General features: G+C 36.5%; 2 protein-coding genes across 2 annotated transcripts; one reads left to right on the top strand and one right to left on the bottom strand.

Moving 5' to 3' along the window:
* The first annotated feature begins 682 nt into the window (after positions 1-682).
* Positions 683-3,124, top strand: LOC111902751 (transcription factor MYB74). Its single transcript, XM_023898568.3, has 3 exons — positions 683-949; positions 1,080-1,209; positions 2,467-3,124. Exons 1-3 carry the CDS (start codon positions 817-819, stop codon positions 2,882-2,884), a joined length of 681 nt encoding a protein of 226 aa, XP_023754336.1. The 5' UTR covers positions 683-816; the 3' UTR covers positions 2,885-3,124.
* A 12,040-nt stretch (positions 3,125-15,164) lies between these two features.
* LOC111902933 (uncharacterized) lies at positions 15,165-16,043 on the bottom strand. The gene is made up of 2 exons (XM_023898741.1): positions 15,801-16,043; positions 15,165-15,746 (listed from the first exon to the last, which is right to left on the bottom strand). The coding sequence occupies exons 1-2, from the start codon at positions 16,041-16,043 to the stop codon at positions 15,165-15,167; spliced, it is 825 nt and encodes a 274-aa protein (XP_023754509.1).
* Positions 16,044-24,172: the final 8,129 nt, after the last annotated feature.

The following is a 24,172-nucleotide window of genomic DNA, read 5'->3' as shown; positions in this document are numbered from 1 at the left end:
TTCTTTGTTTGTGCATGATTTGTTCTTTGTTTCGTGTCCTGCATAATCGGTCTCCCGTTTTGGGCTTCTTTGAATGTACCAAGTCTCTAGATTTTGTTGGTGATGATGGATAGTGATGTGGTGGTGGGAGGTATGTTAGAGAAAGATGAATAGTGTTGGCGGTGGTTCCAAAAAATAAAGTCAAACTGACGTGCATTAACAGCATAGCCTGTAAAAAAACTAAAAAGAAACTAATAGTTAATGACACATCAGCATTGTCACCGGCTAACTTACTAAATTCGAACAAAATGGTTTAATTGACAACTTATAAAAGAGCTTTTATTGCATAAAAAAATAAATAAAAAATAACTTTAGTGACCAAATCTGAAAAAAGACTAAAGTTTATTGTATTTCAGTCACATTTTCCTATAAAAGATTCTTGGTAACACTTTGAATAGTTAACAAAATTCTTATAAACATTGAATGAACATCTCATTGTCAAAAACTTCACATATGAACACTTCATAAATTATGTCACTAAACTGAAACTTCAGTTATCTGCAGTTTATTAAATTATTTTATATGACTTCCTGTTTATTAAATTATTTTATATGACTTCAAATTTGAAACTATTGTGAAGTTTCCTTTGACCATATGGAACGACCATTTAAGCTTTAACCACTGGTATATATATAAGACAAACTCGTTTCTAGTTCTCTGAAGGTTTATTGTTCTTAAAGTAGTCCATTCTACATTCCTTGATACTATCAAGTTGTCTTTACTTAAGATCTACAAACGATAGAGGTGACAGTTTTATCGTATTGCTCTTGATAAGTTATGAGAGCTCCACAATATGATGCATTATCAGGTTTGAATAAAGGCGCATGGACTGCTGAAGAAGATAAAAAGTTACTAACTTACATCAATAAATACGGCATATGGAATTGGTGTAAGATGCCTCCGTATGCAGGTAATTATAATGATCTCGTTGCAATTCATCATGTGTTTCTGAAAATCTATCGTAAGTAGAAGAAGATGATATTATATCTATTGACTCTTGTGATTGTGTATTTGGTTTTTTACTTGTTTATTTGGTTTAGGTCTTTCGAGAACGGGAAAAAGTTGCAGGTTAAGATGGATGAATTATTTGAGGCCAAATATAAAACGAGGGAACTTCACAAGTGAAGAAGAAGAAACGATAATTTACCACCATTCAATCTATGGGAATAGGTAATTTATACATTTAACTAAACATACAATTTCTTTATATTATCTCATTTAAAAAAAATTCACTTCGTTCAACAATCATCACATAACTTATTTAAATTCTACAGCGTCTTTTTCTGTACTAAAATTATCTGATTGGTCTTTATAGTCTTTACAAACAAAAAAATATCGCATTGACTTAAATGAACGTACTTCTTTTTTCTGTTTTTTTATCATGGATATTTTGAATATACTTAAAAGACTTTTATAAATTTGTATATCGGACAAAGATAACAAAAAATACTAAAATGTGTAAAGGTTGCATAACTAAATTCTAAGAGTGATATTGAATAGATATTAGGAAATAAAGTTAAAGAATGACTAACGAAACTATTTTATTTTTCACTTTTGGTTATAAGTTTATTTTTGTTTACTTTTAGGCAATAAATATTTCAAAATCGTTTTTTTCTGTCAATGAACATTTTTTTTTTACTTTTAGGTTATTAACTTTCCAAAATTATTTCATTATAATCTTGTTTTGGAAACGATTAACCTAGAGAAAAATAAAAATTTTGATAATATCCGGTCTTTCGCCTACTTTTGGATTAGTAATAGACGTAGAAAAGTTAGAATTTCTTAGGATTGTTGGTTATCCTTTCCGAAAATACCTTGTAAACCTATGTAATTTCTAGCTTCTTGTCTGCTGTTATCCAAAAAAAAAAAAAAAAAAAAAAAAAAAAAAAAAAAAAACAGAAAAGTAAAAGAGGGGCTGAATGTACAAAGTAAATTGAATGACTAAAGTGTATAATCTGAATAGATTTTTTGGACATTTTTAATAATTTCCTTAATTTGTTTATTAATAATTATGAACTATCTTTATTCGCTTCTATTTCTTTAGTTTTTGTTAACCATCTTATTTTGATTTTGAATATGAAACTGTCTTTTAACAAAATGATCGTTATTAGTAACACAGGTATTTTATATATTGGGTTTCTTCCAAAACTAAATCATATGGTTATGCTCTTAAATCTTTCAGTGGACATTTGGTACGTAGAATCGTATGATACATTTTTATAAATAGGCCGTTCTATGCTATTTAAATTATAACATTTTTTTTTTTCAAAATTTATTCAATAATAAAAATTTAAAGAAATTTGTTTGATATGAAATAAAAAATAAAAAATAAAAATAAAATAAAAAACAGTATTCAAAGTTATAGTACAACTAATTAAGGAATACATTCGCAAAATAAGTATCTTATCATGTGAAACTTGATGATAGATGGTCTGCCATTGCAAGAAAGTTACCGGGTAGAACGGATAATGAAGTCAAAAACTATTGGCACACCCATCTCAAGAAACAAGTGACAAAATATCGAATGTCAGAAACAAAACCAGCAGAAATAAAAACATTAAATAATGATGTTGAAAGTTCAATTGAGTCTACTACTGATCACATCTTCTCAAGTATCACGGATGACCATGACACTTCATCATGCCTGTTCGATATATGTTCTAGATGTGAACCCAAAGCCAACTTTGAAACCAATTTCAATATGAGTTCCCCCGGAACAGTTGAGGATGTTGAAAGTTTTTGGCAACAGCTTTACTCTAACAATGAAGACTTGAAGTTTCAATATCTTCCTGAGGATACATTCTCTAATGAATCTGTTGTTTCCTCCAATTTGCACGATATATAAGTCGTGGAATGATTAAATAACTTGTTCGAGTTATTGAAGTTCCTTTAATTTCATCTTAAGGTCTTTATAACAACTGAACTTTTGCAAGTGGTTGGTCATGTTTTTTCCATTATAATCTAAGTGTTTCAAATTCGAATTGGCATGTGCCAAGTGATTAATATATAGTGTAATAAATTACATTTGCATAAGCCAAGGGATTAATACAGGGTAATAAATTATATTTGCATAAGCCACTAGACCATTGTATTTGATTCAACAAAATAAAATAAGGTGTTGTTTGTTTTTTAAAAAATAAAAATTTTGCATTCTATAGACCATATATTTAAAAAAAAAGATGTTGGTGAAATAGTATGTAGTCTGCGGTTATTTATTTTTCAAGAAAAAACTGTTTGTTTTTCAACTTTTGTACAATGTTAAAATAAAATATGAATAAACACTACTAGGGGTGCACACGAGCCGAGTCGAGCCTGAGCCTAGCCAAGCTCGGCTCGGGCTCGTTTAAGTTATACGAGGCTCGAGCTCGAGCTCGACTTGATTCGAGCTTTCTTTTACCGAGCTCGGCTCGAACTCGTAAAGAATTATACAAGCTCGGCTCGGGCTCGGGCTCGGCTCGTTTTTCGTTTGATGTGCATAAATAAGCTTAAGCTCGGCTCAAGCTCGTTTAGTAATACCCGAAATCCATATTTTCCCAAATATGTTTTTATTTTAATATATATTAAAATAATAATAAATTATATTATATAAAGGCTCCTTTAGGCTCGCGAGCCTAATCGAGCTTAGTGATGTAGGCTCGAGCTCGATGTCATTTAATAAATGAGCTTAATATTAAGCTCAAGTCGAGCTCGGGCTTGTTTAAAACCGGTTTCGAGTCGAGCTTTAAACGAGCCGATCCCGAGTAGCTCGCAAGTAGCTTGACTCGTTTGCACCCCTAAACACTACAAGAAATTAGAGTATTACCGGCGGTATGCGTCGCCGCTAAAATTAGTGTTTGTTGCCGTTAATAGTATTAGTGGCGACGCGTCGTCGCTAAAAGGCCACCGCCAATAATCAAAATGTCGCCGCTAATGTGAGATGTGGCTGCTAAAAGCATCTCGCCGCTAATAACCGTGCGTCGCTACTAAAGTAGTGTCACCGCTAATAATCAACTGTCGTCACTAAAGGCGTTGTCGATACAGATATTTTTTTTATTTCATATTAAATCGAAAAAAAAAACTGTATAAAAAGTATAAAAACTGCTATGGTATTAATTAAGCTAATCCTACATTCTTTCATTCCAAAATATTAATCCAACATTCATTTATAATACTCATCCAATTTAACATAATATAAAATATCAAAAATAGTAGTATAAAATACTTACACAAACAAAACAAACAAAAATCATACAAGTAGCTACTTGTCATTATAGCTCTCCTCGTTTCCTCCGGTTTCATTTCGTTGTGGCAACGAACAAAACCAATATTCAAGTGCGACATTACATGCTAGATCTTTTAACATTTTTTGAAGCATTTCGAACTACAAATAGAACAACATAGTCATATAAGTTAAACCAACATTATAACATTCAATATACAAAATATACATTCCACATACACGCAAAGTACAAAATATAGCAATGTACAATAACTAACAATTACCAAACTACAAAATACTATTATAGCATTGTACTTTCGTAAATTAACAATTACCAAATTACACATATTGCATATAACACATTATAGCATTGTATTATAACAAACAATTACCAACCTACAAAATACCATTATAGCATTGTACTTTTATAACCTAACAATTACCAAATTACACATATTTCATATAACACATTATAGCATTGTATTATAAATAAGAATTACCGAAATACAAAATCCATTATAGCATTGTACTTTCATAAACTAACAATTACCAACCTACACATATTGCATATAACACATTATAGCATTCTATTTTTTTCTTCATTTTTTCCATTATAGCATTGTACTTTCATCAACTAACAATTACCAAACTACAAAATACCAATGTATCAAACTATAACCAAACTAAAAATTACCAACATATAAACTATTATCAAACTAAGAATCACCAACATTTGAAACTATTAATAAGCCAACAATTACCAACATTTGAAACAATTACCAAAATAAAATAGTTTTGTCACCTATGATTGTGGCGGTGGTTGTGTCAGTGGTTTTTCCTAATCATACATCGACACAATAGTAGAAGGTTTACACCCGATGCCTCTAATATGTCCCCGTCAAACATCTAATATTCTTTCAAAACAATTTTGTGTATCCTTTGGTGTTAAACCGTTGGCTTCAGAAGAAGCTTGAGTTTGTTGACTGATCCCAAGGAGTAAAGCATTATGTATTTTCAAAAAAATGATCAATATCATAAAATTACATTACTAAATACTTCTTGACAATATAAACACTTATATGGAAATACAAATTAACCTCTTATGTATTGTTGCTCGACTGCAGGACTACTATATACCCCTTGACGATCAGTATTAGCCTTAAAAAATGCTTCTATTCGAGTGATGTCATATTTAACATTAAAAATTAGATTAATTATAATTTAAAAAAAACAGTTAAATATATCATTGCTTACTACTTTGAAACATGCATTGCTATACGAGCATGCACTCATTTGTTTGACGCCAAACACTTTAAAAATTCAGACGTTTAAAAATGTTTGACTGCTTGCACCTAATTTTCACATGACATACCATCGGGGGAAGGGGGTTGGCTAATGCCCTTGGGATACCTGTAATCCCCCGACATTCTGAAAATAAGTATGCGCTTTATTTTTCGGCCTCTATAAACTCTTTGTAAAGTCGCATCAATGCTTTGCAACAATTGAGCATGCTCGGGATCCAAGTTAACCTTATCCAAATCATACTTATTCTACAAATACAAAAATTTAGTTAATTAAATATCAATCACAACTAAACTTAAAATATTATCCAAGTTAGGTGGCATTCCTTAAAGCGGGGCAAACATTGTCCTAACCAACACTTTCAAAGTGATGTTCATCCATATATACCTCCCAATCCTACGAATAAACCAATTACCACGGTTCCTGACAGGGGAATATCTGAGCTCTCTGTCGAAATCCAAATCCACGGGTCTTCCCTTGTTTGCCCGTATCAACTTTAATAGCTAGATGTTTTTTGCTAGGCCTCTTCTTTTTTTAGGAAGCTCAGCTGAAAAATATTAGTCACGATAGCTTATAATAAATGGATAGAAATAACTAATAAACATATCATAATAAGACTTACCATCCTATTCGTGTTGTCTACAACCAAAGCCTACTAGTGGTGGTGGATCCCAGACTCCATCGCATCCATATCCTAAGCCTATAGCATTCGCTGTCACGTAGAAGAGTATCATCCAACTAAGCCCCTTGTATATCCTGTAAAATTACAATATGAATAAAATTTACACATATTGTATATACAAAATAATGCACTTTCTTTTATAGCATCCTACTTTGTTTTTTTTCATCTATTACGTTATAGTTTCCAAATGGCATACAAATACAAAAACTACATATGTAATTTTTTAAACATACAAATACACATATAAAAAATAATACTTTACATTATAGCATCCTACTTTGTTTTTTGTTTTTTTCATTTTTTTATTATAACATTGTAGTTTCCAAATTGCATACAATACATACATACAAATACACTTTCCTTTATAGCATTATACTTTTGAAATTGCATTCAAATACACAAGTTAGGTGATCAAACATATATGTGTATATATATATATATATATATATATATATATATATATATATATATATATATATATATAAACATATAGACTTTTACATAATACACATCTATATATAAATATTAACATATTAAAATACACTTATACATACATTACAATCACAAATGGTAAGCAAATATACATATATAAACATATACACTTATACATACAAATCCATATGGACATGGTAAACAAACACACATATATAACCATAAATACATGCATTTATTATTAACTTTATTTTATTTTAGTATTAATATTAATTTGATTTTAAAACTCATTTAATTTGATTTTACAATTAATTTAATATTTTCTTTTTATTGATTTTTTTAAAATTAATTTAACTTCATTTTATAATTAATATAAAATTACTAAAAGTACGTTGTTATTAATAACCTACCTAATTAAGCTAAAGTTGTAATGACCGACATTATGTCACTAACAAAATTAAGCAATTTGAAACCATATTAACAAGAACATAAAAACATAATAAACATCTAATGCAATCATACATGTAAATACAACATTTTTTTTACATTATAGACATATTACATATTCATTATAGCAACATATTTTTTTTTCATTTTTTCCACACATTACATGCATAAATACACACATTATACATACAAATACACGTGAACATGTTACATACACATACTCATTATCGCATCATACTTTTTTCTATTAAAGCAACCTAATTTTTTTTCATACATATACAAATTACATATATAGTTTCAAAACTCATACATTACATACATAAATACATTTTTTTTTCATTTCTTCCACACATTAAATACATAAATACACACATTATACATACAAATACACGTAAACATGTTTTCTACACATACCCCTTATAGCATCATACTTTTTTTTCTATTATAGCAACCTAATTTTTTTTCATTTTTTTTCATACATACAAATTACACATTCACAAATAATACACATACAAAAACAAATACTAATGTAAAAACACATACATGCATCATACACATAGAGATACATTGTACTTATAAAATGAAAGATGAAAAGGAACCTGTGGTAGTCAAATTTCGAAATTTTCTGCAAGAATTCCACAATTCCGACAACCATTCCGGCAACAACTCTGGCAACAACCTTAAACTAAAAGCATAAACTCACTAAATAAACATCAAAACAGAAGAAGAATCAAAAATAGGGAAGAATTTCGACTTTAAATCGGTAAAAATTCTGGAATTGAGGTGTGTTCGTCACTTCTTGGTCGCTAGTAATGGAAGTCTAGGTTGTCTGTAATGGAGGCAATAGAGGTTTGGACGGCGGCGACAACTTTCGTGTGTGCAATCGGAGACGGTGTAAGAAAGGGGAGATTGACGATGGAGAGAATGAGAGAAAAGGGCAGATAGAAGACGCAGGAAACAACGAACTGGAGGGGTTATGTGCGCGGACCTTTAGCGGCGATGCAAGGGTTTTGGCAGCGACACCCCTGGAGGGAAAAATCAGCACCTTTTTCACCCTAATACACAATAAAGATCGAACGGGCAGGGTTCATTTGACACAGATCGCTACTAGTACTGGTTGGGTATTAGCGGCGACACCTTTCACAGCGACGCTAGGCATTAGCGGCGACATGTAACGCGTCATTTATGTGTCGCCGCTAATACCTAGCGTCGCCGCTAAAGCCGTCACCGCTAATATCCACCTTTCTTGTAGTGAAATTTGTTGTAATTACATTTTTTTTATATATCAATCACTAATAAATTGTATAAAACCAATTATAATTAGTCCATTAATCAAAAGAAACTTTAAGAATATTATTCGCACAAATATTTAAGAAAATGATTTTTTTTTATATTTTTATAACTTACTAAAAATGAATATGCAAAAAGATAAATAAATAAATAATAAAGAACACTAATTTGTTAAGTGGAGAAATCATAAAAAACTAAGATATAAAAATATTTGTAAATAAGTCTTTAAAACACTAATTTTGCAAAAACTTAAAGTAAAAAACTTATAAAAAAGTAATATATGTAAAATGATAGAAAAAAGATCTCTACAAAAATCAATTTGTAAATACGAATTTTTTTTATAAAAATATATATAAAAACAAATATAAATAAATTAATGTTAAAATAATAATTTACAATTCTAATATGTTTAAAGATAATTTCATTAAAAACACAAAGTAAAAAAAATAACAAATATTTCCTTAAAAATGATTAAAGTAATTATAAAAATGAATTTTTTTTAAACGTGTGTGTGTGTGTCTATATATATATATATATATATATATATATATATATATATATATATATATATATATATATATATATATATATATATATATATATATATATATATATATATATATATATATATATATGGAAGAAGTAAGAAGAAGCTAAAAGATGTTAAAAGACATAGGTCCATATTGATGGGTTTTAGCCATAAGAACATCCTATGTGCTCATACAAACTCTAATGCTTGGCTCTAGGTTTCTTTATTGTACTTGCAATTCATCCAAGACTATAAACCCCAGATCTAATATATGATAATCAATATAACATATGAATTATGGTTTAGATCATACCTTGATTGTTATGTAGCAATAACAATCTCAAATCGTTCTTGTATTGACTTTAGAAAGCTTAGAGTCACAAATGTCACTCCTCTAATGGTTCACAAACACCAAGAGCACGAGGATGAAGAAGAGAAGAGAAGGAGGCTGCCCAAAACGTGTGGAAACCCTAGAGAACAAGTTCTCCACGTTTTTGGGGCTTAAGGGTTCTTTAAATAGTGAGGCTATTAGAGTTATCTAACAAGGAAACCCTAATTTGGATGCTTAAACCCTAAGCAACCCATGGACTCCTTCCTTAACAAGCCTTAGACGATTTCTAATGGGTTTCCCCATAGAATTCGTCCAACCCTATAATATAAGGTAATCCATGGCCCAATTGCAATTATCTTATAATTACAATTCCAGTCCCTTAAGTTTAATTAATCTCTTTTAGCCACAAACTTAATTCTTATTAATTCTTGACTAATATTAATTAAACAATATGATTTCTCCTTTAATATATTATTCTCATAATATATTAATAAATCATATTTAATCCTTTCTCTCCATAATTCATCCTATCAAGTTGCTTTGGTGAAGGCAACCCAAAAGGACCATGCATCATCGGGTCAAGTACATACCAAAATAGTTATGGACTTAGACACTAATCCAACACATATTTGTGTCAAGAAGAGGACGTACAGACATTTTTAAATATGCAGTCTTCTAAAAAACAAATAGTCTGTTAGACCGAACGTGCACGTTTTCTGCATGGCGCATATATTAAGAGCTTAGGAACAACTTTTGAAAACAACAAAAAAAACACTACCTATATATTGACATGTTAATAATTTCAACTAAAGTTAATATTTGTAAGAATAAGATTTCTTTATAAGTGATATCTTGTAATAAAAGGGACTAATGGTCTAACATAGCCTAACTAATGCTTATCCATATACAAAAACAGTCTAACATCCCCCAGTTTTGTCATAGGATATGATCTAAATGTTCAAACTTGACAAAAACGCATGAAATAGAAATGATGGAAGCTCTTTAGTTAATATATCGACATACTGAGAACTGGCGGGAACCTGGAGAACTCAAATCCGACAAAAAGGAACCTGAAAACACAATACATGGATGCCTATCTCGATATGTTGTGTTTACTGATCCTAAATTAGGTTTGTAGACATATAGACGATGTTGCTCATGATGGATTATCGTTTCTTTAGTAGGCGACTCTTGTAACTTCGCAAAGAAAGTTCTGAAGACACCAAGTCTCTGCAACAACATTGGTGACACCATTGCACTCAACCTTTAACTTGATATTGAAGCTAGAGATAACACCATGTCATTTAAAGGGACCAGTGTAACCCCTAATTTTCATTTATAGATTATATAACAAATAATCGTTCCAACATCTCCCAAGATCAATTTTGAACTTACTTATAGACTAAACAACAGTGGAAGCAAAATAAAATAAAATAAAGTATTCAATTGAACAACTGCGGGTGTTACATCTTTGCGGAATTCCTTTTTCGTCTTATTGATCAATCCTTCTCCCTAGCCTTCTTACTGCCGCTTGTAAAATTGTTTCCTAGGTTGTGCACATTTAAAGTTTCTAAAAGGGTAAGCCTAGGGCCTAGTGAGTTCATGTTGCACATACATGTCCATCACTTAAAAAAGTTTTATCATATAGTTTTTAATAAATCATACAAAAAACATGTAACACCCAAAATCAGGATGGTCAAGAAAGGAAAGGAAACTCTAAGTCAAAGGGCCGACTCGTCGAGTCCAAGGAGGAACTCGGCGAGTCCGATCGGGACCCGGGTCGAGGAGTAAGTGACCGACTCGGCGAGTCGGCTAAGGGGACTAGGCGAGTCTGTTCTGAACGAGGAAAACCCTAATTCCGGGAGTTGTATCCTATATAAAGGGTGTTATGTCACTCCCTCAGCCTCCATATCATCCTAGAGAACCTGTAAACCCTAGATTTCGTGTGAGATTCCATCATTTGAGAGATATAGCCTTGGAGGAAGGAAGTTTTGGAAAGGAACTTGAAGATCAAGAAGGATTGCTTCAAAGGAGAGGTGTAGATCCGAGATCTACTTCAGTTTGTGTTCATCTTAGAGGTAATAAACTGCCATTTTCCCTCCTTTGCATCTAGATCTATTTTTGTTATGAGATTTGGGGGTTTTATGGTTGTTTGAGACCCAATTCGAGTTTGGGGGCTTAGATATGTTGTTGCTACTTTAGATCTAGTGTTGGGATGGTCCAATAAGTCATAAAGCATCAGAAGATGACTAGTTAGTAAAGCCCTTTTGTCCTTAAACCTAGCCCTAGTGTGTTTTGAGCCTAGATCTCTTTAGTTATACGTAAAGTTTGCAACTTTACGTGAGGAGTGAGCTTTGGAAGTATGGATCTATGATTTGGAGCCCCTGCATGGCTCGAAAAGCCACTATATGGATTAAGAACATGGGCGACTCAGAAAGTCACATGGGTCGACTCGGCGAGTTGGATGAAGTTGGGAAGGAACTCGGCGAGTTGGAAGAACAACTCGGCAAGTTTGTTGAAGATTGCCTTGGACTCGGTGAGTCTGTTCTTGGACTCGGCGAGTCGAGTCGCGAAACCCCAAACCCTTCGAGTTAAGACTCGGATCAGTGCGTTGTGTGGGGACTCCGTGAGTTGGACAGGTCAGGACTCGGAAATCGGTAGCCTCGACGAGTCAGGGGCTGACTCGGCGAGTCGAGTCGCGGATGAAAGGATTCTGAGCTAATGAACTCGGCGAGTCAGTAGTCGGACTCGGTGAGTAGGGTTGACTTGGAAGGTTGACCTTGACCAGTATTTTGACTTTGACCAGAGTTGACTTAGTTGACTTTCGGGGGACAGTTAGACTAAGTGTTGCTTTGATATTGGTAGCTCGAGGAGCTAGTGGAGCAGGAGTTCAAAGAATTGTCGGGCAGCAGCTAGAGGGGCTATCAGCAAGTTCAACAAGTACAGGTGAGTTTCCCTTTTGTGTGAATGGGTCTAAGGCCACAATGTCGGCCCATGTAATTATGAGTAGAAGACCCGGGGGTCAGCCCTACACACAGTATGCTAGTACGATATTCAGGACGAGGTCCAATGATAGTGGGCGGGTGCCCAAGGAATGGTTTATATGATAGTTTATACTTGTTGTCTGTGTGATACATGTATGCGCCGGGTAGGGAGGTGAGTGTGGGCGAGGTCCTGCACCTCACCAATAGCAGAGTGTGGATGGTGTTCCACATCTCATTAGCAGCAGACAGGGGCGAGGACCAAGTTAGGGAAAGAGTGAGTGTGGGCTGGGCCCGTATCTCACTACCAGTAGGAGTGTGGACGGGGTTCCATGACTCATCAGTTCCAGGACATGGGCGAGGCCCAAGATAGCCGAGGCCTTTAGAACAGGATTCGGTAGTGTGCCTTAGTGTGTATCTGTTGCAATATGTTTATGTGTTAGTATTTGTTGGCGGGCAAGGGCCAATGACAGGCAAGGCCTAAGTGAAACAGATCTGTATCCGAGCGGGGCTCGAAGCCAGGCGAGGCTTGGAGCGGCGGGGCCGTTGTAGCGGGCGAGGCCCGAGGCAGGGGCAAGGCCCAGAATAGCGGGCGTGGCCCAGTATGTGCAGTATATGGTTATGCATGATATGTGGTAGGTTGGGGAACTCACTAATAGGGCTGTGCATGGGTCGGTTTTGGACCCCAACCCAACCCAACCCGTAAATAATCGGTTTCTGGTTTTTAGAACCCAATAGGGTCGGTTTCTGGTCGGTTCGGTTTCTTGGTTTCTGATATCGGTTTGGGCGATTTCTCGGTTTCTTGGGTTCAACCCATACACTTACGGTTTCTGGGTTTAAACCCATGCGTTTTGGGTTTGAACCCATTTTCCAGAAATGTATCAATTAGTTAAATAATTAAAAAAACACCTAAGCTTCTTTTATTTATTTTTATTTTTTTAATATACATACATATATATATATAATAAAATAATCAGTAAAAAACATCAGGTTTGCGGGTTTGCTGGGTCGGTTTCTCGGTTTTAAAGAGGGGTCGGTTTCTCGGGTTGTTGGGTCGGTTTCTGGGGGCAAAACCGAAACCGAACCCGGAAAGTCGGTTTTTACAAATTTAAAACCCACATCGTCGGTTTTGATTCGGTTTCGGTTTTTTCGGTTTTGGTTTCGTCGGTTTTTGTCGGTTTCTCGGTTTCTTGGTTCGGGTTTGCTCACCCCTACTCACTAAGCTTCGTGCTTATGGTTTTCAATTTTGGTTTCAGGTACTTCCGGTAGCGGAGGGAAGAGCTCGGGGTGATCGCATGGCACACACCATAGATTAGACAACCTGGGAATGTTTTACTCTGATAACGAACATGTGTTTTGGAAATTGATACTCTGATTATGTTTGGATTGATAATTTTGTTTTAAGTAATGTTTTATTAAAGGAAATTTTTAGTCTTGAATTTTGGGACGTTACAAAACATATCACCCAATGACATAATTTAAGGGAATGATTAATTATCCAGTGAAAGAACCAAAGGTTCATTTCCCTTCTCATTGAGACAACTCATCATCCATTATACTCAAGTATTTTAAATATCCAAGGAAATGAGTAAAATTATCAATTCTCATCTCCACATATCACACAAATTCGTCATGCTCACGACGATTAAATACCCACCCAATCCTGCTAAACATTTCATCCAAAAAAACACACATACACACATTGTAGATAACAAATTTAAAATAACATTTGCACACAACCATAATTATCGTAAAATATATTGTGAATAAATAATTAAAAAGCCGCATATAAACCACATGATAAATATTTATGTGCTAGCAACCACAAAATACGAAAAAAAACTCACCTTTCAACCAGTAAATCACAATCAAAACTTTGTTGCTATCCTGCACCCTATATTCCACCATAAATATTTATGGTATGCCGTTCAACTATTCATATGTTTCGTTTGACCAACTAGTATTTTAGTTATCATGTTAGAAATATTTTAAACTGTATATTTTTCTAAGAAAATAATCAATAATTTATTTATTAAATAAATTGGACAGAAGTATATAATTACCGAAACTTCAACGGTTGAAATGCAAATTTTAATAGATTTTATTATAAAAAACTAAAAATAGGCAAATTCCCAAACTGGGGGCTAGATATGTAGTAATGGTTTTAATTCACCAAAAAGAAGGGTTGGATTAATAATACTTTGATTAAAAAAATGACAATTTATTTAAACTATAAGGTCTCTTTCGTTAATTATTGGGTTTAAATTCACTACAACAAATCGTAAGGCTCAAACTTGATCAGGGGATCCTTTTGACCACTACAGTACCAACAAATTTTAGTTGTTAGACTTTTCATATTATATTTATAAAACATAACCCACTCTCGTTAGACCCACCCAAAAACGGATCCGAGCTGCCTCCTTCTTAACCCGAACATCCCTTTTTTTTGTTTTTCAGCCATTTATATATTTTATTTACAGCTCCAATTTGCCCCAAATAACCATTAAATGGTTCTGTAAAAATCAACATAGGTTATCTCCAGAACTTACTAACATGAATCCACATTTAAAATTTTGATGAAATCATCGCAACATTCTCAAATTCATTTTTTTTCCAAAGACCCATTATTCATTTTTTTTAATTACCCATTTTCTTTGACGAAACAAAGACATATAATCAACCCAAACCATAAACCACGTATCCTTAATATATTTTATACAACTAATTTGAACTTAAATCAAACAACCATACCTTGATTTGCTAAAAGAAGACCCGAAACCTTCAAGAACTTATCTCCTCGAATTCTCCCTTGATTCTCAACCTTTTCTTGCAATACACAGTGGGTTTACATCATATCGAGAAAATTCCGATGACCACGTCGTGGTGTCACTACCACATTTTGGTGATTCTTCACTTGCCTTTTTCAACTCGTTCTACTCACTTTCTTCCAGTAGCTTGTCTAGCTCTTGTATCTCATGTTCAACATCAAAATCTCCTTCTTGTAGAACCATGTATCCCTCGGTTTCCTTTTCCTTCCATCCTCCAAGCTCCTTCTCCAAAATTTCACCAAACACATCTATTGATATAGCCATATAATCACTTATCCTTGAGTGTTTGATTTCTCTATTAAATCCAAAAGTGACCGCTTCTTCTCCAACTCGAAGAGTGAGTTTGGATTCTCTTATATCAACTAAAGCTCGGGCGGTTCTCAAAATGGGCCTTCCAAGAATAATTGGGACTGGTTCATCTTCATCTATGTCTAAAACAATAAAATCTGCGGGAAAAACAAATTTGTCAACTTTAACTAATAAATCTTCACAAATTCCTCTTGGAAAGGTCACCATTTTGTTTGTTAAGTGTATGGCCATGCGGATTGGTCTTGGTTCCGGGAGGTCAAGCTTCTTGAAGAATGAATAGGGCATTAACTTGACACTTCCTCCCGAATCGGATAGAGCGTGGCTTATGGCTAGATTGCCAAATTGGCATGGAAGTGTTAAGCTTCCCAGATCACCCATCTACTTTGGTAGCATATTCAACATCGTAGCTTAGCAAGTTTCATTTCGTATTACCTTAGATATTTCTCCTATCTTCGTCCGATTTGTTAAGAGATCTTTAACGAACTTTGCATACTTTAGCATTTGAGATAAGGCTTCAAGGACTGGAATATTGATTTCAAGGGATCGGATGTGATCTAGGAAATTCTGGTAGTCTTCAGCATTCTTATCTTGTCTTACTCTATTTGGAAAGGGAATCGGTGGGTGGTATGGCTTAATGGGTTCAACACTTTTCTTTTCAAGCGCTTTCCACGTCATGATGTCATCACCATGTTGTGGTGACTATTCAGAATCCTATTCCTTACTTGCTTCTCAGCCTTCATGCTCATCATCTGAGCTATTTCTGTTAATGGGGGTCAGATAGATAACAATTTTCCCATTTCTAGTTGTAATGGCTTGGATGGGAGTTCCTTTCGGGTTTTGTTTCGTGTTTCCTGGAAATGTGCCCGGTAATCTTTCATTGAAGTGTTTGGATAGTTTTCCAATTTGTTTCTCAATATTTTTTATTGCAGCTTGCTGATTTCCAAGTACTGCTTTAGTATCTTCATGTCTCTTTTCCGATGCGACAGAAAAACGAGCAAGCATTGTCTCGAAATCGGGTTTCTTTTCGGGAGCTAGCTCCTCTCTTAAGGAAACCCTTCTTCCTTTTTGCTCATAGTTCTCTTCCTTGGATTTCTTATACTTGTCATAAGGTAACCATTTCTTTTTGGCCTTTCTCCAGTCTTCATCATAATGATCACTGCTCGAGTAGCAAGCTTAAACCTTTCAATTTCCATCCTCATCAAGATCACACTCTTTAGTTAGATGTAGCCCATTACAATTTTCATACCCCACTCGTATAGCATGGATTGTTTGATCCATTTTAGTCAACCTCTTATCCATGTTATGCAGCATTATTAAGGTCGTAGACATGTCCTCTGTAGTTGAGTTAGCCATTCCCCTAGTTGCGTCATGTTGAGGGTTATGGTATTCTCTCGAATGTTTAGGTAATTCATCGATTAGCTCCTTCATTACGGCAGGTGCTTTCTTTGTTAGTCGACCTTGAGAATCAAGGAGTTCCCTAGTTGTGACGTTCATCCCATCATAGAAAATTTGACTTCTTGTTGGACATTTAGATCATTTTGAGGACAAATTCTCAACAAGACCTTGTATCACTCGCACGCCGTGCACAATGAATCTCCCACTTGTTGCGTAAAATTTGCAATAGCCTTCTTCATCCTGGAAACTTTCGATGGTAGGCAAAACTATTGTATAAACTCTTCGTGCATTTGTGCCCAAGTTGTTATTGTTCCCAGTGGGAGTGCCTTCAACCAATCTTTTGTTGCACCCTTAACAGTAACGACGAACATTCTTATCAAAAATGTCTCAGGTGGGATGTTTGGTATGTTGAAGTAGTCAGCGATGTCGTTGACCTCATCAATATGCTTTTAGGCATTCTCATGGTCTTTCCCATAGAAGGGTATGTATTTCATTTGAGAAAGGATCTGTCCTTTCAGCTCAAAGCTAGATGTGTTGGGAATTGTGGATTGCACAATTCCCAGTCCGTTGTCTTCACACACCCATCTCTTGAACGCATACATCGTCATGTTGGCAATGTCTGTCATGTTGTCTTTGGCTCGCTTTCGGTTTCGATTAATTTGTCTGATTCTTGTTTGCTTTTTGGCTCGTAACCTGACTCCTTTTTGTTAGGAGTCATCTCAAAACTTTCAAATTCTCTTTCTAGAGTTCTTTTGCTTGCTTCTCTGAGTTTGGTTTTCATCTTCTTATGGTATTCTGACTCAGGATCTTCAAACAGTGGTATGATTGGTGTTTTTGACCCTCAATTCATAAATAACTAAAACAAAAGCAAAAGAAACGAGTAAAAAGAACAAAACAAAAAATAAAACTGAAACCGTTATGACACCACGACATGGTGTTTATGACCACGACGTGGTAAGTCAAAGATAAAAAAAAACTAAATGAAAATTCAAAAGAAAATAGACAAAAAAAATCCGAATAAAATAGCATATTCAAATGAACTAAAAATGGACCGTTTCCCGACAATGGCACTAAAAACTTGATGCGTAAATAATTATGCACTAGTTAATCCTACTAATGTAACTAATTATTACTTCCTAAGGCAGTGTACCTTGTTGAAAATAGAATAGCACAATAGTCGGGTATCAAACATAGGGAATGGAATGTTTAGCTAATTTTATCTACTAACTACCTAAATTATTATTAAATTAAGGAAAAGAGGTTTTCTCTAGTTTTGCAAGACTAGAAACTTAATTAACCAAACTAACTAGCTATCAACTATTGAAGTAAATATTAAAAAACTGAAAGCAAGAAACACAAAAGACGATTTAAACCAAGGTAACTGAGAGGATTTCATTTATTTTCGATATACTTACTATTATGGTTGATTTATGGAAGTGCAATGGATTAATGTTTCGTTGGTTACTGATTCCTAATGTGACCAAGTTAATGTTCACTAAGTTAATCCTTTAGCAAACAAGTTCAGTTATACGGTGATCAGACGAATAAACTAACAAGTCTACTAGTATTTTGTTTGAGTTAAATTAGACTTATAATAGATTGATCAAATTGGTTTATTGAATCAATACTGATAAGATTAAAAATAACAGTTAATCTTTGAAGATCGATTAGATCTTGAACAAGTATATGAAAATTAAATAGCAAGAACACAATATTGATAACAAGGCAGAACGCAATAATAAGAACAAACAGCTTGAATCAAATGTGTCGAATGATTAAATAAAATCCTTAGAAGAGCTCGATTAAGAACATCAACTGTAAAGGATTGGAAGATTACAAGAACGATTACTGGAAAATATTGTTCTCTTGATTAATCGCTATTTCGATAATCTCTAGAATCTCTTTCTTAATATGCATGCAAGCATTAACTTAAATACTATACATAAAAGGCTCTCGGTTGGACAGGCCCAAACCGGAGAATACAAGGCTAATCTAAGAGCCCAAAAGACGCAACATAAATAGAACTATTTACAGCCCAACAATCTCCCCCTTTGCGTCAATTTAGAGCGAGACCTTCACTTCTTGCTTGGGCCGGCGGCTGAAGCTGGTACCTTCTTCTTCACGGTACTAAACAGACACTTGGTTATGGAAAGGATGGTCTGTCTAAACCGGATGTACCAATTAATCATATCATCGAAGTACTTGATATCATCAGCCGAATTATCTTTACACCGCTTGACGATCGATAGGACGTGCTCCAAGCAAGTTGTGGTGTAAAGATGTTTGTCAGCTAAAGCGAAGAGACATTTCTGTCCTTCGACTCTAGTAAACATCACGGAATTTCGCCTCGAATCTATCTTGCCCATTTGCATTTGATTCAGATCACTGGCCGATCCCACAGGTTTGACTTTCGGTTTCTTCTTAAAAACTGTGGCAACCTCCTGATCCATTAGAGCAACCTCCATGATGTAGCATGCCAGCATCCTTTTAACATGGTCTAAGAGGGGACCATATTCGGCTTCGTTTGTCAGCAGGATATTGTACAAGACTATCCAATCATGAGGGTTCAGATTGGGCAAATCCGCCAGAGAGATCATGTGAGCAGTTCTTACAGATCCACGGATAAGCTTGAACTTGACGTTTGTGAATCTCCCCACAGCAAAAGGCTTCAACACCCGAACATTGACAATCTTCTGGGCGCTCCATGTAAGGTATTGAGGGCGAGCGGCCTCCAGGTAGAAGTCAATGAGCTCCCTGTCAAGCTCATCGTTCGGATGCGGGACTTCAAAGATGTTGGAGAAGGCGTGGAAGATGAATGCCTTTCGAGTCAGTGGCATATCGAACTGCGAATCGATGGTGTTGTTGCAGTCGAACGATATCACCGGCTCGAGCCATAGTATGCTTGGAGTCTCTATGGCCTCTTTTATCAAACGATCCCTGGTCCAGGCAGGGAAGACCAGCTTTCGGCTCTCAAGGAGATCGTTGGCTTCTTTTTGTTTACGTTCGGCTTCTTCAGCTTCACGTGCCACACGACTAACATCGTCATCAGTATTGCGACTGTTCTTTCTCTTTAACATGTCCGCAATAGTCTCCTTGTCTTCATCTTCATCTTCATCTTCATCCTCTGCTATGTGTTTACCCTTGTTCTTCACACCCGAACCCGAGGCATGACCAGTTGGGGTTGGTTCGGTGGTGTGAGTAGCTTTGGAGGACGGAGGTGGTTTCGATCCTTTCTTCTCTTCTCCCCCTTGTTTCGGAATGGACACGAAACTCGGCAGGCCTTCAATCTTGCTTAGAAGGTCCATGGCCGGGGAGAGCTTTTCAGCGAGGGTGCGCCTCACCGAATGATTAAGGATTGGGTCGTGTGCTTCCAGGATGTTGGAGAGAGCGGCGTGGACATCCGAAACACATGTCTTTATGACTTCCCTCTCGGATCGAAGAGCTTCCAATTGTTCTTGAGAATTGGAAAGCTGTGTGCTCTTGACCCTTAGGGCAGTTGTCTTACTCGCCAGAACGTCCATCAGAGAGTTCTCTGCCGCAAGATCCTCTTGTAGTTTTGCCAGACGGGCATCGATGGAGGCACGAAGTGCCGAGTTGTCGTCGCTGAGATTTTGTCGGAGGGTAGCGAACGAAGTCAACTCCGTCGAGACGAACTTGGCCAATTGTTGAACAAGTGGTTCCAGAGTTGTCTTTGTGTCATTGGCGCTTTCCTGCAGAGATTTTAGCAGGTCAGAAGCGTCGGATACTAGTTTATCGACTTTTTCGGTCGCAGCCGCACAGGCTTGGGTGGAGGCAGCTATCGCAGCAGTGGCTGAGGCCGCTGAGTCATGTTGAGCCCTGGAGAAGGCATCAACTATCCTCTGAAGGGCAGCTTCAGATAAGGATGACTGCTGGTTGGAAGAGGAGGCGAGAAGTTGATCAACCTTCTCGTTCAACTCGCGGAGATGCTTCTTTGTGACTGGAGCATCATCCTCCTCATCACTCTGAACTTGAAACGGACTATAGTAGACCGAATCAAAGTTCAGGTGATCACCACCAAGATACTGATCATCGCCATCGGAGGCGTCTTCTGGAGATTGAGGTGGTGGTGAAGTTGGGGGTGTTATGGGTTTGGTTGGTTCAGGTTGAGTGGGTGGGGGGTTAGTTTCGGGTGGTGGTTGTGTATGGGTTTCGGTTTGTGGAGGTTCGGTTACGGGATGGGTTTCGGTTACAGGTGGTGTTTCGGTTGATGTAGTGAATATGGGTGGAGGAATAGGGATAGAGGTTGGGGGAATTGTGGGGTTTATGGTGGGAATGGAAATAGGGATTGTAGGTGGAGGGGAAGGAACTGGGGATTGGTGAAGTTCCATCTCCGGGGTTGGTGAGCGAGGGGGTGTGTTACCTCGCTGAGGAGATTCGTCTCCTTGGGATCGCTCAGAGTCCGAACTCCCACCTTCGGATTCACTGGGGGAGGAGGGAAGGACGAGCTTTCGCTTTGGTTGGGTCTTCCTCCTTTTCGGTTGTGGGGAAGAAGCAGCCTTCGGTTGTTTGCGCTTCTTGGGAGTAGGTTTTGGGGCTTTGGATGGTTTCTTCCCCTTGTCTGCCTTCTTGCCCCTGGCCACCGGTTTGTCGGCATCATGAATCGATCTCAACATGTCCGGTGTCAGTTCCCTCGGACCAGATGGCCCTAACTCCTTGATCGCTTTGATCATACTGCTTTCTGAAGGCACACTTCCATACATCGTCTCCGGGATGGAGCCAATGAAGGAGAATTTTGAAGCATCCGAGACGATGATCTTCTTGGTATGGAACGTACCAATAGAAGACATCGGTGCACCGTCAGTAGTTGGGACATCAAACCTGTCCACAGCCCATCTTGTGATCAAAATCCAGAACCGGGCTAGTGACACCTCAGAGTGTCGGGAAGCGGAAGATAGGCTCTGAATCAGTTGTTGCCAAAGGACAAATCCATAGTCCAGATTTATCCCGTTGTATACCGCATACATAATCGACAGGAAAAGACGACTGGCCCCGTCCGATCCTGAGCTACGTTCTGACAGTCCCTTGAAGAGAACTGTAAATAACCCATTCCACTGGGGCGGTAGGCATGACTTCTTGAATCTGGCGACGGAGGTAAGAACTTCCGTGTAGCCCATGTTGTAGAACATGTTGTAGAGCATACCAACCAGAATTGTCTCCGGGTGAACACGCGATGGGTCAGCAGCAAACCCAAGCATTGTGCAGAAGCGGGGACGAGAAATCGACGTCTTGTGTTCCGCCACTTCGAAAAAGACCCTGTCGACGGCCTTGTCGTAATAAGCCGTTGCGTAGACCTGAGAAAGGGCCACCATTGGCACCGTTTCAATCCGTGACAGTGCCGGAGCAAGCTGGGAGTATTTGAGACACTCGATGACCGGCGACATGTAGGGATCATAGGCCAGTGGGTTCAGATCAATCACGAGGCATTGCTGAGGACGGATTGGAAAAATCTGAGAAGTAGCATGGACGGAAGAGGATTCAGCCATTGTTGCAGGTTGGAGAAGAAGATAACCGGGAGAGAGTTTGGATGTATTTTTGCTTTGGAAAGTATGGGGCAGTAAAGAGGTAAAAGGTGGTGTTGATGGGTTTTTATAGTAGGTGATAGGAGAGAGAAAGATCGATTCAAATCTCTTTTTGAAATATGGAAGGGTTTTTGAGTGACTGATTGGTGACAGTTGGGACGTGCGGTGATCACATAGGAGAGAGAGTGTCAGATTCCTAGGATCACGCCGCCTAATAAGCGCCGGTTCAGAGAGAGGAACCGTTTCCATTTCCACACGCGCCATTAATGCCAGATGGATGACGCTTCAATATTGCACACGCGTCCAAAAGTGTCAGAAAAAGCGCGGCCGCTTCAAATTCACGTGCCCGCCTTTTGTACCGTCGTTTAAATTTCTATCCTTTGAACTTCCGCCGCGTCAGCAACTTTTTGTCTTTTCCCCTTTTTTAATGAGGTGTATTCAATTTAGGACCCACGTGGCTGATTTTTGGCCACAACTTCATTAGTAATTCCTCAGTAACAAACCAGCCTGTAAAATAATTAGTAACGGAATTTTTGAAAATCTAGGATTTTCGTGCAAAGAGTGTAAAAGATAAAGAAAGAAAGCAACTCTATTTGGGATTATCTGTGATGTCAATTATGACACGAAACTGATGATCCCGGGCACGAATCTCTTCCTTCAAGATCAAGAGAGACCTCAAAGTGTTAGGGTGGATTCCCGTTGAATTACGATCAAACATTTATTAAAAAATGTTGAAAGGCTTCTTTTAATAAGGCTAATTAAGGGTGGTTTCGCTTTGATTCAACAATTCAATTCTTGATATAAGAACGAATGTGAACAAAGTACTTGTGAGACTGGTGTAGTCTGTTGAACAAGTAGGTTAGAGTTGAATTCTAAGTGACTTGGATAAGTATAAAATCTCAGAGAGAAAAAAAAATTATAACTGGATCCCATGGGAAGAAATGTTATGGTGTGTAACAATTTCATTGGAATCAGAAAAAAAAATTGAGATTTCATGAAGGTACAGTCGTCAATTCATTGGTGAAAACTTGATCAAATTAATTTGTCACCGTCAATTCTTTGGTGTTGAATTTTGGGTTTCACTCAGCTCGTAGTGGCACGAAACTAAGATCATAAACACAGATGTTGTGTAACCATAAACCTCAGTGATAGTTTCTGAGAGTCTCAAGGGTTACAATGATGAAACGAATGTTATGAAGAAGTGTAATGGGGATGGTGAAAGAATACATAGTACCTCTGCTGCGAAAGAAAGGACTAAGCAGGAGACTCTTAACTCATGTGAGAAGAGTGTGAGGTAGCTCACGATTAGAATAAATAAGTTAGCCTTATTGGGAAGACAAGGTTTGTGTATACCAGGTCGTGAAGGCAATTATTCAAAATCTTATGAGGCTTGGGACACATACAGCAGCATGCTTCTAGGGACACTTAAGTAATTTATCAAAAATATCCTCATGAACAAACGAACATAAAAAGAAAAAAAATAGTTTTGGAGTTTTGGAAATTTATATATATAAAAAAAATAATAAACATAAATAAGAAGAAAAACTAAAAATAAGACCTAAAAAAAATTATAGAAGAGTAAAAAAAAAGATAATAAAAAAACTTGGAAAAAGATTGAAAAACCGAACCCGAGCGTTCGGTTGGTTTCGGTTCAGGAATATTTTGAAAAACCGAACCCGAACCTTCGGTTGGTTTCGGTTCCACAAAATGTTGAAAAACCAAACCCGAACCTTCGGTTGATTTCGGTTCCACAAAATTTTGAAAAACCGAACCCGAACCTTCGGTTGATTTCGGTTCTGCAAAATTTTGAAAAACCGAACCCGAACCTTCGGTTGGTTTCGGTTCTACAAAATGTTGAAAAACTAAGAA

The sequence above is a fragment of the Lactuca sativa genome, chromosome 2 (genome assembly GCF_002870075.4).
Source record: "Lactuca sativa cultivar Salinas chromosome 2, Lsat_Salinas_v11, whole genome shotgun sequence".
Taxonomy (NCBI): Eukaryota; Viridiplantae; Streptophyta; class Magnoliopsida; order Asterales; family Asteraceae; genus Lactuca; species Lactuca sativa.
The sequence above is the reverse complement of the archived record's forward strand: the minus strand, read 5'-3'. Positions and strand labels throughout refer to the sequence as shown.